The sequence below is a fragment of the Pogona vitticeps genome, chromosome 2, assembly GCF_051106095.1.
Source record: "Pogona vitticeps strain Pit_001003342236 chromosome 2, PviZW2.1, whole genome shotgun sequence".
NCBI lineage: Eukaryota > Metazoa > Chordata > Lepidosauria > Squamata > Agamidae > Pogona > Pogona vitticeps.
Window position 1 is genome coordinate 107,897,782 of NC_135784.1, and position 15,579 is coordinate 107,913,360.

The following is a 15,579-nucleotide window of genomic DNA, read 5'->3' on the forward strand; positions in this document are numbered from 1 at the left end:
ACTTGTTCCCAGGTAACCCTGTGCCATCCAGATATTATTCCTCGGGAGTTTATAATCCCAAATGAGAGCATAAAGGTGGCAGGGATTGAGGGGCAGGTAATCTCTCTGCCAGTAGCAGAGGTACCTGTCAACTTTCAAGGCTGGAGGGGAGTTTGGAGGCTAGCGATTTCATCGACTCTGCCAGCAGCCGTGCTCGTGGGAAATGACCTGGCTGAACATGTGAAACGGGTGCTAGTGATTACACGCTCACAAGCCACCACGGGGACAGTTCAGGGGGGTAATGATGAGCCAGAGACGGAAGCAGAGGGGAGTTCAGAAGCTGTGGTGGAAACCTTAACCACAGACAGCAGATTTGGACAGGAGCAAAAGGCAGACGCCACTCTCCAGAAGTGTTTTGAACAGGTGACTGACGCCCAGCTAACACCTGAAACCCCAGTGAGATTTCTGGAGGAAAAGGGGATTTTATATAGAGAAACCCTGAGGAATATCTCAAAAGGGGGAGATGGGATCAGAAGTCAGCTGGTGGTACCTGAAAAGTATCGCCCCATGATCTTACAAAGGGGGCACTCTGACATGTTTGCTGCACACTTAGGGGTGAACAAAACACAACAGAGTAGGGTGAAAGGGCCCCTTGATTTGATCAAACAAAATTGGGAGCAGATCACCCAGGATGACCCACAAGACGTTGTGACATACATAGACACCTTGATGAATGACCTAAGGAGAAATCTAGAGCTGGCAGCAGAAAACCTGCAAGCTCAGAAGGTCAGACAGAAAACATGGTATGACCACAAAGCTAGAGAGAGGCACTTTGACCCAGGGGAGGAAGTGCTTTGGCTTAGGCCCTGCAGAGAGAACAAACTGCAGCTCAAATGGGCAGGACCATATAGGGTCATTTCCAAGATGTCAGACCTGAACTACCTAATGGAGCAGGAGGAGAACCAAGCAAGGAGGGTGGTTCATGTGAATGCCCTAAAACCCTATTACAGAGGGGAACAGAGGGTTTTATTCGCGATAAAAGCAGCTGAGAGTGAGGAAGCTGAATTACCCTTCTGGGAGGGTAGAGGGGAAGTAAAATACAACCCAGAGGAGGTAAAGATCAGTCCTGCACTCACCCAAGACCAGCAGCAAGAACTAAAAATGCTGCTTAGTAAATATCAACAGGTGTTCTCCAACAAGCCGGGGATAGTGAAGGGAGTGATGCATCGGATCCACACAGGGGATGCACCCCCGCAGGCAGTATCCCCATACCGAGTAACGGGACCCTATAGGGACAAGGTGCGGAAGGAGCTGGACGAGATGCTGAGGGAGAACATAATCGTCCCCTCTTCTAGTCCTTGGTCCTCTCCGATAGTCCTTGTGGACAAGCCTGATGGGAGCATTAGGTTTTGTGTCGATTACAGGAAATTAAACCGTGTAACCACTCCTGATGCCTACCCAATGCCCAGGCTAGACAACCTGATTGAAACCATAGGGGGTTGTCGGTTCATCTCATCATTGGACCTGGTAAAGGGATATGGGCAATTAAGAATTGATCCCAGGGATCAAGAAAAAACTGCCTTTTGCAGCCCTTTTGGTCTCTATGAGTTTCGAGTCCTGAGCTTTGGTCTCAGAAATGCACCAGCCACATTCCAACGGCTGATGGACCAGACCTTGGCAGGGCTCAGTGACTTTACAGTGGCCTACATTGACGACATAGGGATCTTCACAGGGAGCTTGTTCTCTATACCTGCACTAAATTACATTCTCTTAGGCAGAATATATCCTGCAGCTGCTCTCCTGCCCACCCCTCACTCTAAACTAGAAAACATGCAATTAGCTCTGGACTTGTTTCCACATACTTATTATCTTCACAACATTCCCTCTTCTCCAACTTTTATTTCTAAGTTATTTACTTTGGTTCTGAATCACAGGAACATTTTTAAAAATTGCTTGTCTACAGTATTCATCCTCCAGCCCTACTTTTTTTCCTCTAGCATTTCTCAACTGTCCGCTAAACTTTTACTTACTTTTTTTTACTTTTATTGGATTTTTAACCCCGCCCCCCCTGGACAGAGTCTACTCGGGGCAGCTTACATACATAATAAAAACATAGCAGAAACAACATCCTAAGAACATTTAAAACTTCAAATGTTTAACAATTATATAAATCCTTGCCAAGATGGAGTGCTTAAAAAGAAAAAGTAAGGATCAGATTAATTGACTGGAGGGAAGGCCTGCCTGAAAAGCCAAGTTTTTAAATGGCTTTTAAAAACACCCAGCAAGGGTGCCAGACGAATTTCTGTCAGGAGGCTGTTCTAGAGCCGACGGGCCACTGCTGAGAAGGCCCAGTTTCTTGTTCTTTCTTTCTGGGCCTCTCTCAGTGTTAGGCACCTCAGCTGTCCCTGCTGGCTATGTCGGGTGATTCGGGTAGAACTACGTGGGAGAAGACACTCTGCCAAGTAATGAGGTCCCAAACCATTGCAACATTAGAAAACCACAATATAGAGTGGAGTTGGAAGGTCTCAGGGTGCTGGCTGAACTCTCAGGGAATTGCACTTCTCCAGGCAGTGAGATAAATGTCAGGGTAAACAACACTAGGGCATGTTCTGGACACCACACTTCAAAGGGATGGCGACAAATTGGAACAAGTTCACAGGAGGGCAACAAGGATGATCAGGGGCCTGGAAACCAAGTCTTATGAGGAAAGAGTGAAAGCACTGGGCATGTTTAGCCTTGAGAAAAGAAGACTGAGGGGAGATACGATAGGCCTTTTCAAAGACTTGAAAGGCTGTCATTCAGAGGAGGGGCAAGATCAGTTCTCGATCATCCCAGAGTGCAGGACATGCAAGCAATGGGCTCAAGTGAAAGGAAGCCAGATTTCAGTTGAATAAAAGAAAAAGCTTCCTAACTGCTAGGGCAGTTAGCAGTGGAATCAGTTACCTTGAGAGGTGGTGGAGGCATTCAAGAAAAACTTAGACAACCACCTGGCAGATATCTTATTTAAAATATTTTTTACACCTTTCTCATTACATCATTAAAAGACAAGATAAAGTTAACATCAGTGAATATACAAATACTAAAATGGATCAAACATATGTCATACTAAAAAAACAACCCAGAAGCAACGCCAAAACACATTCAAAGCAGTAAGGCACAACAATCCATTAAAAATCCCCACTCAGGCAGCCCATCACTCAGGGAAAGTTTGCCTGAAGAGAAAGGTCTGAGATATTCTTGGGGGCAGATCTCTTCCCCACTCCCAACTGCCCCGGTGTTTGCCTGTGTGTCACACAAAAACTATTTCTTTAGGACAGTGGTTGGAGAACACGGGTAAATTACCCCAAATGGGGTAGAAGTGAAAATCCTGGGGGTAATGAGCAGAGTGCTACCCCCTCCCTCTGCAGCCAAACCTCAAATTGTAAGCTACCTCTCCCTGTTACTTCCTTGGTTGCAGCAGGGCACTTGTAAATCCTCCGTTCTTTCAGAGATCGGAGATAAGCCTGCTTGATTGGTTACAGCTGTGGATTAGCCCCAGGCAATCAATCAATCCGGGGCTTCTGAATGACTGTTTCTGCTCGAGCTGACTGCAAGCAAGCAGGAGGAGGGAAAGGATCAAGTTAACAAGGGAAGGAGGGAAGGAAGGTGCAAGAGCCTGAGGGCTTCATCAACCTTATTTAAATATATATAGAAAATGTATGTAGGAATAGAGGGGGGGAGGGTCGGTGGACGGATGTGTATGTGTGTGAGAGAGAGTGAGTGAGTGAGTGAGAGAGACTGACTCAAAACTGTGAAAAAGAACAGGCAAGCAAAAGAGAAAGCTTGAATTAAGGCAGGGGGAAGGGTGGCTTTTTAAGGTGCTGTCTAAGTTTATCATTGCTTTCCTCCCAAGAAGCAGGCGTCTTTGAATCTCGTGGCTGCTGTCACCATTTGCAGTAATCATGGAGCCCAAGAAAGTAAAATCTGTCACTGCCTCCATATCTTCCTCTTCTATTTGCCAGGAGGTGATGGGACCAGTGGCCATGATCTTAGTTGTTTTGATGTTGAGCTTCACACCATTTTATGCCCCCTCCTCTTTCACCCTCATTAAGAGGTTCTTTAAGTCCTCACTTTCTGCCATGCTTTTGCGTAGTCAATGAAGCAGAAGTTTTTCTGGAACTCTCCATAATCCAGTGCATGTTAGCAATTTGGTCTCTAGTTCTTCTGCCCCTTCAAAATCCAGTTTGTACTTCTGGGAGTTATTGGTCCACATACTGCTGAAGCCTACCTTGTAGGATTTTGAGCATAACCTTGTTAGTGTGTGATTGGGATGTAGATTGATCTTTTCCAATCCTCTGGCCACTGTTGAGTTTTCCATTGATGATGATAAAAAAAGCACACTGGTCCTTTGATATTGGGCTGTGGCACCAGAGTGGGTGACATGACCTTTAGCCTGGTTTGTTCCTTTTTGCACACCACACATAGGATTATTAAAATGGTAGGGAAACCTCCCCCCCAATTCTGTGTTGGCTGTCTCTAGCAAGCATGTCATTGCTAGCACTACTCTGGCAGCCACTGATGATGATTAAATCCTCTGCGAGCTAGCAAAAATTTAATGCAACTTGCTAGGCACATTGGACACCTTACTACTCCTTATACCACACCATGGCTGGAGTGCAATGTGTTCCAGCAAAAGTAGTGCACATCTTTATCAAATTTGGTGCATCCTGCTAGTTCAGTACACAGCCTGTGTAGATTCAATAATATTTTAATTCAAATAATGTATGATTTCCTTCCTTTTGAATCAAGGGGGTAATGTTGGCATATATAATTTTTTTTTGGGGGGGGGTTAAAAGGTAAAAAAGTTCCCTGACTCCTGCTTTAGGAGATCATGCAGGACATTCTCAGTGCCTGTCATAATCTCCCTCATGCACAGATGCACATGCAAACACATTGTTGCAATTGTTGCACAAGGACTTACCTCACACTCTTAGGTCTCTGGCCCTGAAATTTCAGGGAACGTGAAGCTGTCAGCAACCACAAGTAAATAGCCCCAGCTACCATTTTTCCGGAGCTTTTAAACTGCAACCCCCAGAATCCCCCAGCTAGCATGGCTGATAGCAGGCTGGAAGATTGGAGGAGCTGCTGTCGAGAAAAACCATGTTGTCAATTTCTTACTTTCACTCCGGTGCACAGCCGTCATTCTTTTGCCACTGTGCAGACCCAGTAAGGAGAAAATGGATCTTTTAGGATACAGAGACAAGAGTACTGTTCTTGGGTGGCCTGGCTGAGTAAAGGAAACAGCTGAATATCCCCTCCACCTTTAAAACTGGTGATTAATTCAGAATAGAAAAGCTATCTATTATGCATTTGCTCCTCTTGCAGGAACTTTTCATTTGAACCAAAGGGATAAATAATTCTGAAGAACATTCTTGATCTCTTCATGTTCTGATTTGTAATACAACTACTCACCTGTTGTGTGCTATTTGTAATAACACACTTGTCTTGCATATCCTATGCGTAATGACAGGAGTATTGTTTTGTTCGGCGGGAACATGGCCCGTTTTATTAATATTACTATGGCAAAAGTGTGGCATAGCAATGGGAAAAGCAATTTCAAAGTTTGATCACCAGGGTGGAAAAAAGGACGAAGTGCAAGACTGAAATAAATGATTGGGAATCTCTTATTTTGTAGCAAGCACATTCTTGCTGATGTGATTGCACATTTCACTCCACTTTTTTTCTAATTAGGTAACAAAACTCCTGGATCTGAATGGTGCCACTGCATTTGCTCTCTAATGATCTGAAAGTAGTCTGCCTCTTGTTTACCTTTCTCTTCCTTGCCTCTCTCCTAAACAACCAGGAAGTCCTCCAGCTTGCCTGATTCAAGAATGCCTTCACTGTGTGCAACCTGGACGTTATCCACTTCCTCAGTTTCCTCCCAGGGAAGCGTCTTAGAGAACGGCCCGAGGCAAAGCAGACCTTTGAAATCTGCCTTCGTGCCCACAGCTTTGGCCTCACCTGTTAGAAACCTCTCTGTGCCAAGCGCCTCGGGGCAAACAGCATCACAGAGGAGAGGACGTGGCAGCAATCGGAAGAGTAAGTCCCAGTGAGAGAGAGCTGGACCTGTTCCCCGGTGGTAGAGAGAAGCCTTTAATTAGTACTCTGAAACTCAGGGCCGGTGCAATAAACATGAAAGCTAGGTGAAGATTCTTGAAGAGCTTTTGAGTCTGATTGCATGCTAGGTACAGCTGGGTTGGAAAGCGGCCCTGTCAAAAGCACAGATGGACTCGCTGTAGTTTGAGACCACCCCAAAACCGTGTGATGGGATCAGAGGTTCAGTCTGTGATCTACAGATAGGTTTCTGTGAGCAGAGAACTCCAAGTTTAAAATCCGATGTCTCGGTGGAATTTTCAGGTTCTTTGTACCTGAAGTGAAGCGGAGACAGCTGGGATCTTTTCTAAAGAAGAAAAAAGCTTTGGCAGCAACATTACAAACGTGGTGTTACCTCATTACTTGTTATTTATCAAGGTCTCCACAGGGCAGCATTTCATCTGAAGAGATATTCCAGAGGCTCACACTGATGTAGAGGGTAATCGCACACGAATGGGTTGAGATGACAGGCGTAATTATTATGATTATTCTGAACGTTATTTAAAAAGCATCACCCTGCCTAGTACTCTGCGGAATTATAAAGCTGTGCATTCATTTTGGAATAAGTGAAAAGTTGAACTGAACAGGACCAGTTTGGTTTAAATTGGCACTCTTTCTGAAATAAATGTAGAAAGATGCAAATGGGACCCACATTCACACCCGTTTGTACTTTGGGTTGAGGGCTGCCTCATATACAGTATGTGGGGGTCAGCAGTAGCAGCAGGATCTGTGTTCATTGGCCACTCTTAAACCCCACCCCCTTTTTAAAAATGTAACACTCTGGATATTGTGTCATTTGGAACATTTGGGAGGATGGTAGCTGTCATGTGCAGGAGGTGTCCTTATTATGTTGGCCACCACAGCGGCCTTTAACAATGCAATGTGGGGTACCAAACTCATAGCCAAATAAAAGGTATCTTGGAGGGACATGAGCATAATATGGGTCAGCCAGCATGGCTAAATGAGAGCCAGGTGACATCCAGTCCTTTCAAATCACTTATTAAATTGGCTCTACATTCTTCCCCAAGCAATAATTCTGATCTCATCTGATGAAATCAGTGGCTGGTCCATTTCTGCTCAGGGAGAGGAAGCCAAAGAGGGGCTTGGTGGCCAGATCTTCATGCCCTCACCATGGCTACTAGCCATGGCGAGGGCATGAAGGGGCGTCATCAGGAGCAGCTACTGTAACCACTTCTGCTGCCACTCCTGCAAAATAAACCCCACAATATATAAAAAAGAGAAGACACTACCAACAAACATTAATGATGAAATAAATGTAATGCTTATAAACTGGCAATGAAATAAATGTGATTTCTATGCTTAGATAATGAGATAAGTGGTATATTTAATAACAGAAACAAACGATGTAATGAAACCAAATTAAATGCTGTGTGCTTCCCTACTGAGCAACACAAAGGCTCATCTACAATGAGAGACAACAGGGGAAGGGGAAAGAATAGCCCACAAGGGTTATTAGAGGACTGTGAGCAAATGCCAAGGCATATATTTTGCTCTATTTCAGATGGAGCCTTAAAGCATCTAAAGCAAAGGCTATGCTGTAAAGATAAATTCTGAGACAATTTTGATGTAAGAGATGTGGCATCACACGTATGTTAGGAAGCTGCCGCATGCTCAGTCAGACCACTCATCTGTCCAGGACCATATTGCTGATTCTGACCAGCAGAATCCAAGAGGTTGCCCCTCAGAAGCAATTTGGTACAGGACTCATTTCCTGCCTCCTGGCAACTGAGTACTTGACAGAATTTTCAATTGCATTGACCAGTTATTGTACCATAACGGGTGTGCATGCATTTCCCAGGTGTCCATCCCACACTCAAGACTTATCCGGTTCTGCACTCAGTATGCATGCCGAGGCACACATCAGACAGCTGGAAAACTGTAACAACTGCTTTCACTCTGTCTCTTAAAACACGTGGCATTTCACAATAAGACTCAGGCCACTGTAACCATTGCCTGGGCTTCCGAAGCAACTGTTTTTCCTTCTTATTGCGTTGCTTTGTCGTTATTAACAAAGCCAAAGGCAAATGTAAGCAGGCTGCCCTTTGCATGTCCTGAGCAGTGTGGTTTTTGGAGAAGGAAGGGCCCGGGTCTTCTACTGCTCTGAGTGCAGCAGGACCTTTATTTTCATGTTAACAATAAAAAAAACCCACATATCCTGACTACCTGAAATACCGTATTTTTCGCTCCATAAGACGCACCTTTCCATAAGACGCACCAATTTTTTAGGAGAAGAAAACAGGAAAATATAATCTGTTTTCTTAGCTCCATAAGACGCACAGACTTTCCACACCCCTGTTTTGTGGGAAAAAAGTGAGTCTTATGGTGCAAAAAATACAGTAATTAAAAGAGATGCCAAGGACTGAAGATGGGGAGAACATTGTGCATGCAAAGCCTGCAATCTCCCCACACGCTGCAGTTCCCAGAGCAAAAGTACCAGGGATAAAGGGCAGAAAGGGAAAAGGGGGTAAATTTAAATGACTTTGGGGGGATGACTGAGGGTGAGAATTATCCTTATTAAGGATAATTCAGGATAATAAGGAAAGTAAAGGGAACAGAAGAAGTGGTAGGTTGCAACCATGTCGATCTCTGAAAGTAAAGGGAAGGAATGTCTATCAAGGATAGAGGAAAACAAACTCTTTGCCACGTTTTCCTTGGTCCTGGCCCACTGACTTCAACTGCACAGCGATAATTAGGGCTGGCATCCCATATGCTCTGAACCATGCCCAGGATCATCTGTGCTGCCTATGGATTTGTCTCTGCCTGCCATTTGCAGGGGGGGCGGGATTCAATAGTCCTTTCCACAGGCAGAACATCTGATTCCTGGCTGAATCAGACATTGTTCAGAGGACACAGGGCTAGTTATACCCGTGGACTAGTTTCACTCCACATTTGGGCAGCAGGACATGGCCTAAGAAATGTAATAGATCAAGGTTCTGGGAGTGGGGTGGGAGATCCATCTAATGAATTTCACTGTGTCCAGAAGACACTGGAGCAGAAAAAATGTGGTCAAATGAGCTTACAATTATGTACATCACGAAGCCCAATGCAGCATGCGCAAGGCTACCAAGCACACGCTCCCGTTCAAAACTGATCAGCCTCTGACCTCCAAGTGGTTTGGACAGTCACTTCCGTTATTATTATCCTTTACCATCAGCCATCCTGACAGCTGAGGCTTCTGGGATATTATGTCCAAAACATGCAGAGTCCCAAAGGTTGCCAACTCCTGTTGTAACCAGATAGGAGGTGAGGAACCCAGAATCTTTTGTATACAAAGTGGCTGTGTTGTATCTCCCTTGCAACTTTCTGTCACCTCTTCATATTTGGAAAGCACATGTCACGGTGCCATAAAGCCTCAAGGCTGAGATTTAGCTGAGTATTGCCGTTCAGCAATTTTCTGCCCTTTTGTTTGATAGGAGTTTCAGCCATGAGTTATCCAGAGTTTGTTATCAGCTTAACACTAATCTCTTCTTGAATTCTGTTTCCCCAGATGGAACTTTACCAAAACCTTTGCAACCTGGAACTCTTATTCCATTTGTCAACTCTCTTCAGCGAACCCCTGCCACCCAAACACGAACCCAACAGTCTCCTGTATATCAACCTATCTCCACTCTGCCTCGAGGAGGTGGAGTGACTGACATGGGAATCAGACTGAATTCATCCTATGAATCTTCATTAGCATTCATGCCCCGAAGTGGGAGCAGCAGAGCTCCTTCTGTGTGCAGCTCAATCGTACTGGATGCCAAAGAATTCCCAACTAAAAATGAGTTGTCTCTAAAGCCTCCTGCCTCTGCTCCACCATCCATTCTGGTGAAACCAGATACCTCCAAAAACAGCACCGAGAAGGTAACAGTGTGATCTATTGTCCTAGTTTCAAGTAGAGCTTGGAAAGGTAGTTTGAAGAAGAACGCAAGTCATGACATGCTGATGTCATCCACGGCAGAGCAGTGGCAGGCTCTGATGGCCTGGCACCCAGGGCATTGGTAATTATGGATGGCTTCAGGATGTCATCGTATTCATTCATTTTAAAATTGACTTTCCAGGCTTTGGTTCAACTTGGGAAGTCTACAAGCATTTCTGTTCACATCCCATTTCTCCAGTTAGAACCATGTAAGTCAGGGTTCCCAACGATGCTTACATGCAAACAAGCGCTCTATAGAAGTTTCCTACAAAGCTCTCAACTCAGTGGAGAGGTTAAGGACAATGGGGCCAGGTGCTGGTTACCACAACTCTGAACGATGATAATGTTCCCCGGGGTAGAACTCCAGTGGGTTGATGATCTGAAATGGGAACTACCTGATGTTTCCATGACTGTTCAGGGCAGAAGCAGGTGGAAGAGCAGCTTCACCGTTTGAAGCAACATTCCTTTCAGAGTTAAAGTATATGTTTTTCCAAGCATGCAGCATCGTAGGTCACTCATGCTTAGAAACACAAGCTGTCTTCTGTTTAGTTAATGATCATTGGGAGGTAAGCATGGGATTCATTTGCAAGTTGATTGGGCAGAACAAAGACTTTGAAAATATGCCTTTGGAAGGATAATGCTTTATCACTTTCTGATTGAGAAGCTGCTACCCATAGACAGTATCTGGCACAACAAAAATGCTTATGCCATTTGTGGATACATTCTAGAATGGAGTGGAATACTGGGGACAGGTAGTTAGAAAAGCTTTCCAACTACTGTCTGAAAATTTGAAAATAAAATATGAGTTGACTTCAATGGCCCTCTCAAATAAACTGAAAATGGACAGGGTATTTTTTCAGACTGTGGGAAGACCAAAGATGACTTGAATGCTGGCTTTATAATATACTCAAATGACAGATATTACAGACATGAGGGCTTCATACAAAGCAAACCCAATTTAATGCATATAACCAGGATTATTATTCCAAAAAATCTCTGTCATGTTTAACAGTTTGCCCTTTTCCACAGGAGGGAAGGGCAATGTGCCTTATCTTATAAGACATTACCAGAGAACGTCTCACACTGAAATAACTTTTCTTTGTCAGGTATCCTTTGCCTCTTTTCAGAGAAAACCTAACTCCTGGTTTCTGTTCCATTTCAGCAAGTGAAAACAGTGAGATTCCAGAACTACAGCCCACCCCCCTCCAAGAGACATGACTCTCTATCTTCACTCATTAGTCAACCTGAGCAAGGAGGGGTTACAGAAGCAATGCAGCCCGAAATGTCAGCCTTCTCCTCCCACCTTATTATTTCAAGTCCAGTTCATCAAAAAAGGATGCCACATTCCAAAACATCATCACTGGACCTTCCTGGCCAGGTGGGTCACATGACCTTTCCCACCAAAAAGAAGTATAATAGCTGAGTTCTTGTTAAATTGCATCACTTTGGACATTCGGTGTCATTGTTTCTTTTTAAGGAAACAACAACAGGACAACATAGATCTCAGGTACATGCTGCCAATTTTATTTTATTTTAGTTTTTAAGTTTATATCTCACAGAGAAGCTAGGCCTCTTTGAGGACTCTGCACTACACTGATTATTACTGGACACCACATATCCCATGTTTTCTGGAAAGGTCTTATTTTGTGTGGCTTAGGTCTACAACTTGAACTGCAAATGTGGGCCGTGGACAAGTATTGCTCTCCAATTGCAAAGACTACCCACAGTGGCAGTGTAACGTTAATCCCCTTGCAGAGGAAGAGAAGATAAGAGATTGTTAGTATGGAGAGCTATTCAGATGCCAGATTGCTATAAGCAAGTTTCATTGCTATACAAAACAGCTAGAACTGGGAAACACATGTCAGAAAAAGGCAGGATTCTTTGGTCTTCCTTGTAATGCTTAGTTTTATATTGGACGAAAGAGCCCATTTTCTTTCCCACTTCCCTGGTTGAGTTATCAAATGGCCCTTAACTTCTCCATTTGCTTTTTAAAGACTTTGGAATTAATGTATAATTGAGATGGGAATTCATATTTTCGTAATACTAAATGTTTCCCAGCTTTAAAATGATCCATCCATCGAAACTATGAAATGTAACTGCATTCTCTCCCCAGCTATTTATTTTTTATCCTCTTTCTTGTCCACTGGCTAAGTGAAATAATTAGAGACGGTGGACCAAGCATTTCTAGCAACCCTGCAATTTCATCACTGGAGTCCAGCTCAGCAGTAGCAGCAGAAGGCACAAGCTGGCACAGTAAGACAGGATTCTGTATTTGGGCAAGTGTCACCCTTACGTAAGTGGAGATTCTCATTACAGTACAACTGGCCAGGTTATGTAAGCTCCTTACAATGATGGTTGTTGCATGAGCAATCTGCTCCGAACTAGATTCTGGTATATTTCAGTAAACAATGACTGTACTTGAGGACAGGACAAACTCCTCATCACTCCTGCCAACCCAGCCCACCAAAAAACCCACACACACATTGGTGACATACTTGAACAAGTTCACAGTCTAGGGCGGCCATTCTCAATGGGGGCCATATGGCCTCCTAGGGGGCCTGGCACATTTGAAAGGGGCCAAAGACTGGAAATAATGCTTCACACACCAGCTTATAAGGTTCACTATGCGACTTACAGAATTCTGATTTGGCTTATATTTCTTTCATATTGCGTTTATGGCTGTGGCCAAAAGAAAGTTGAGAATGGCTGGCTAGAGGCACAATCCTATAAACTCAGCAGCAAGTTTCATTGACTTCCTTGAGATGTTTTTTTGTGGAAACATGTACAAGATAGAGTTCTGCTAGAATCATAGAATCATAGAACAGTGAAGTTGGAAGTGGCCTATGAGGCATCAAGTCCAGCCCCCTGCTCGATGCAGGAACACACTTCAAAGATTATGTGCCCACCCCCTCTCGAGGTAATTGGTTCCATTTGCTATACTACTCTAACAATTAGGATGTTTTGCCTGATCTACATGGTGCCAGGTAACGACCAGTCAGTCTCACCTGAAGAAGGTCCTCCTTTTCTTCCATCTTGTCTGCTTCTCTTCAGCAGGCCTCATCGCTTGCTTACACAACTGGCCCTCTCTTTCTCTCTGGTTACTTCACCTCAGCAATAAGCAAAATCAGAATGCTATATCATATCAGCCCAGCTGTGACTGAATAATTCTCTAGGATAGAACTGTATTTAGTTTTGTTCCCATAGCTGGTTCAAAACCCATGCATTCCAGCCAAAGTGGGAGGGGGGGAGCATGAGATTTTGCCATGACTCCTGCTGTGTCATTTCAGTGTGTACATTTGGAGCCAGCGTTCTTGGATGATAGCACAAAGTGGAACTGACACTGTGGATGTTTGCTACTAGCATACAGCATTTGGACAGCAGCTGAGGAAAGCATTTTCTTTTGGAACCAAGTGCAAACAGTGTATAAAACTGTCTACTGGCTTGCACCAACCACAGTTTCATTGTAATTTCTAGCAAAATGTAATTTTTGTCCACCTGAGTCACCTGCCTTTGGGGTCCACATCAATCCCTATATGATAGTCAAAGCCAACTCTTCCCTGGCCTTTGCAGAATTGTGCTCTCTCACCATTGTGTTCTGAAGTCAGGCATACAGAAATCTCTCCTGTGCATATGGAGCAGGCGGGCGTTGGCAAAGTATGGAATTCTTCAAAGGCAGAACAAAAGAATAAGTTGAACTGATTATTCTTATTAACTGGCATCAGATTCAAGGGCATTTCCTGCATGATTTCTGTAAGCAGGTGTGTTTTGTAGGGCAGGGCAGTAATGTACACATATTCAGAGAATCAGATGTAGAAAATGGCCCATGGCATTCTTTGCTATGTAGAGAACTATACAGGTGGCATCAGAGATGCCAGAAACAAAGGGAGACGATGACAAGCATATTTGTCACAGCTGACTCTGGACAACTTGCTACCTGAAGAGTAACCCTAATGTCCCATCTTCTCCTCTAAGGACAATGTTCTGGATGTCCTGCTGCATTATTCAGGTACCAAGTCCTTCCGTCCTATATCCTCCCTGCCTTCCCCACCATGACACTGTCTGAAGCAACGTGTTACTTGATAGTAGTAAACTCATCTAAATAGTAGAGGCAGGCCTCACATTTTAACATTCCAAAGAGTTATGGTGGCATATGTGAGATTATGCTGTCTTGTCTTCAAAACATTTTCAAGTAGTTTAAGTTACAAGAGACATCCATGGGCATCCAGCGAGATTGGGCCATGTCCAAATCTGTGATCCTCTTTGGATCTGAAAGGCAGCATAAATAGATTATAACGTAACATTATACAGTATTGAATTATAATATAGGAGGAAAGGCATTAACCCTCTCTTCTTGGAATTTCCCTGACACCAAACACTCCCACTTCTCCTTTTAGCCCTCTTAGGGAATATTTTGACATAATATTTTTCCTCATCATGGTCTGGATCTACTTTGTCTGATTTTTTTCCTTCTTTGCACATCATTATTGCTACTCTGACATATTTTTCATCAAAACTGGCATGCCAAAACTGGCATGCTATGGCTCAAATCTAACTTAATGCTCACATTTTAGGCTCTTCCCCTACTGCAGCCCTTTCAGCTCCAGACACTTTCCTGGCCATGGAGAACAGTATTTAGAGGTTTTCAGGATTTGGGGTCAAGGGAGGAGCCTACAGGAAAGAGGGACTGTTACAGTGTTCCTATGCGTACCTGATCCCATGGGTGCAATGACAGCATTGACCACTGACGTAACCGTAGAATGCTTATAATTGTGTCCAAGAACCGCTATAGAAGCAAGGATGATCCCATGGCACAGCAAGAGCACGGCACTCAATGCAAACAGCAAGTGCAGGGGAAAGCAGGGACCAGGATCAGGACCACAGTGAGAGGAAACAATGTGAAAAACCAATTGGTCCACCAGGGTCCCAATCCACATGGGAGCAACACTTTACTTGCTCTTTACTCTATTCATTTCTCCTCCCCAGGCCCCCCCCCAATAGCCATTGTGCAACATGTATCATAATTAGTTTGGCCCAATTGTCAATAAATAATTTGGAAGCAGACTATATCTAATCTATATCAAACATACCCGTTTTAAATATATATATATATAAAGAACAAAAAGGCACTCTTGCTGGAACCAGAAGATAATCAGGCAGAAAGAAGCAGGCATCTTTCAAGGCACACATGACTATCTTATCACATAACTGAGCTCTAATCAGAAACTGGATCTAGGAAGGAGGGAGATAAACTCTTGGGGTCTTGCCTAGTTATACCTTACACGTATACGTGTGCATACACATTCATGAGACTTACTGAAGCCCAAAATATCTCTTGCTCAACCATAACATATGCAGATGGAGTCACTGCCAAATGCTGTGTTCGTAGCAAATAGAAGTAGATAGATAGATGCCAGCTGGGAAAACAGACAAAACCGACACAGAAAAGCAGGGGTGGCATTTGAGAGGCTTTGAAACAACTCCTTTCATCCATCTGTATTAACACGCTTGTTTTTCAAAGCCAGTGCTGGCTGGCGGTCTAGAGGAGAAAG

At 44.0% G+C, this 15,579-nt stretch overlaps 1 protein-coding gene across 3 annotated transcripts in view; it reads left to right on the forward strand.

Annotated features, from left to right (window-relative positions):
* Nucleotides 1–15,020, forward strand: part of SH3RF2 (SH3 domain containing ring finger 2) — a 101,545-nt gene extending 86,525 nt beyond the window's left edge. For all 3 annotated transcript variants that reach the window (XM_020806436.3, XM_020806444.3, XM_078385771.1), the window contains exons 8-10: nucleotides 5,822–6,057; nucleotides 9,620–9,975; nucleotides 11,193–15,020. In XM_020806436.3, coding sequence (XP_020662095.3) covers nucleotides 5,822–6,057; nucleotides 9,620–9,975; nucleotides 11,193–11,453 — 853 coding nt within the window. In that variant the 3' untranslated portion in view covers nucleotides 11,454–15,020. The remainder of the gene's footprint in view (nucleotides 1–5,821; nucleotides 6,058–9,619; nucleotides 9,976–11,192) is intronic.
* The last annotated feature ends 559 nt before the right edge of the window (nucleotides 15,021–15,579 follow it).